This window comes from Lathyrus oleraceus, chromosome 2, assembly GCF_024323335.1.
Source record: "Lathyrus oleraceus cultivar Zhongwan6 chromosome 2, CAAS_Psat_ZW6_1.0, whole genome shotgun sequence".
Taxonomy (NCBI): Eukaryota; Viridiplantae; Streptophyta; class Magnoliopsida; order Fabales; family Fabaceae; genus Lathyrus; species Lathyrus oleraceus.
This window is the reverse complement of record NC_066580.1, coordinates 56,556,443-56,558,728: the sequence shown is the minus strand read 5'-3', so window position 1 is coordinate 56,558,728 and position 2,286 is coordinate 56,556,443. Positions and strand designations below refer to the sequence as shown.

General features: G+C 41.3%; 1 protein-coding gene across 1 annotated transcript; it reads right to left on the bottom strand.

The window, feature by feature from the left end:
• Positions 1-1,162: 1,162 nt before the first annotated feature.
• Positions 1,163-1,753, bottom strand: LOC127121908 (AP-2 complex subunit alpha-1-like). Its single transcript, XM_051052332.1, has one exon. The coding sequence runs from the start codon at positions 1,751-1,753 to the stop codon at positions 1,163-1,165; it is 591 nt and encodes a 196-aa protein (XP_050908289.1).
• Between the last annotated feature and the right edge of the window lie 533 nt (positions 1,754-2,286).

The window sequence follows — 2,286 nt, the reverse complement described above, 5'->3', positions numbered from 1 at the left end:
ATCACAAACAAACAGGTGGCGGTATTGCTAAATCAAACATGGAGGCTTCAATGAAATCAAATCGGAACACAACCATGGTTCCCTCGGAAGGATGCAAAGTAGAATCGAAACATAGAAATAAAGCTCGGAAAGGAAGCTAACTGATTACGGCGAGCTCGACCGACGAATGTAGGTAAGCGTTTTGCCTGAACGTTTTCCCCTAACGTTTCCTTTCTTCTTGTTCGTCTCTTATGAGCTCCCGTTCGTCCTACGCTTTTTGTTTTTTGCAGAAATCTTCCTTCCTTCTTAGTGAACAGTAGCGGCTCTTTGTGTTTTTGCAGAATTCTCCCTTCCTTGTGGGTGAGCAATGGCGGCTATCTCTTTACAATTAGGGTTGGTGTCCTTTTTATATGTCACTAATCTCCTTCCTCTGTTGTGTTTTCAGAGTAGTGGAGCGTGGGAAAATGCCTTGGGATTTTTGTCCTCATCCCCAGTTGGTGGTCCCTCCCTTAATTCCTCTTCATTTCGAAAATTTCACCGTTGGTAAGAAAACTTTTACCACTGTAACTCACTTAGCTGAAAAGTTTGTTTTGGAATTAACTGATTTTGGGTATTTCTGTTGCAGTAGCTTCGGCGTGGATTGAGGTTGGTCTTCTTGAGCCTCACTATAAGGCCAACGGCTGAGACATCCACAGTTGAGACACTGAATGACATACCGATCAATTTTACATTCAAGGCAAGAAGCACTTTACCGGCAACCTTAGCAGCTCAAACACTTCCCAACAATTTAAACTGATGGCTTGGAGTGCTTTTGTGCTATTCCGAGATCCATATTATGTTGTTTGTTTTGTACTTAAGGAGGTGGAGACGAATGTAATTCAAAAGCAATTGAAGTATATGGAATGCTGAGACCGTGACTTGCTCATTGGAAACTACTTGAGAGTGAAAAGTTACCAAAACTTTGCATGCTACTAAAGAACAAATAGAAGAATGTCTTGCAGGAAACGTCGATGCATTTGAAATGAAGTCACCAATACCAAGTGATCTTAATATGCATCACATGGTTGATTCAGAGATTGAGCATGTTCACGTGGGACTCTTCCTTGCCAAGCAAAAAAGACAGACCACAAGATGAGTTGAAGCATATTCCTTGGATATCAGACACACCAGCTTGATGAGATGATTAATCATGTGGATCGAGAAAACAATGGTTTGTGGTGTACCCTGCAGCATCTGAGACAATGACTCCAGCTTTTGTCACAACAATACATTCAACAGCATGATCCCATATTTTTTTACGGTATCCTTTATGGGGAAGACGGAAATATATAGCTCCATCTCCTCTCGACAGAGCTCCATATTCTACTTTAATGCCAATATGAATATAAGGATCCTCATATAGAACACCACTATCCTTCATGCACAAAGCCTGGAATCTTTCAACAATATTTCCAATTGGCTGCACAGAACAGGCATCTTGTTCGCCAAGAACTATGGTCGTGGCATCAACAACAGTCCCTTCTATTCCTGGATTTGAGCTTGGCTGAGGGTGGTCACTGCTACTAGGAGGGCCTTCAATAGCCAGAGGACCCAACAGATCACCAAGAAGATCTGCAGACAGTTGTTGAGAATACAAGTTATTCGAAGTCCCATTATCCTGGGATAATCTTTGATCTGCTGAAATATTACCCACATTACTGCTTGTGATGGGCATCTTTACAAGACTGAGTTGGCCGACATGTGGAGGAGCTCCGTTAGCTTGACTTTGGTCCATTACCACCAAAGCATTTGATGTTTGAGATTGTTATTGAGCACGCAATTTAATGGCACTTGTTTCCGCAGTATCAACTTCTGTATCTTCAGCCTTTTTAATTAATGCAGACTGTCTCTTAGGGAATTTAGGCATTTCAGCCAATATATACATTAAGGCTGCACCTTTTCTACTCAAAGCAAAGTATTCGATTGCTCGTTGTTGTATTTCAACTTCAATTGAGCTTTCATATTTTTTAAATATTGCCCATATCTGATTCTGCAGTTCAAGGTCTGGTGGTTGATAGTGCATCAAAATTTTAGCATATGTTGACAGAAGTATAGATATAGTAGCAATCGATACAGTAGGAAGCTTTTCATGTATGATGTTAAATAGTTCCTTTGGGCTGCACCCAGGTCGTCTACCCAAAAGGTGTCCAAATTCCCCAAGTAAATATGCGCTGACCTTAACCATTGTCTCATGTATGGCAGGTTTGTCAAGATACTCTTGAGCTTTTGCTGTAGCATAAGGCTCCTCATTTTCGAAGATTGGCTTGC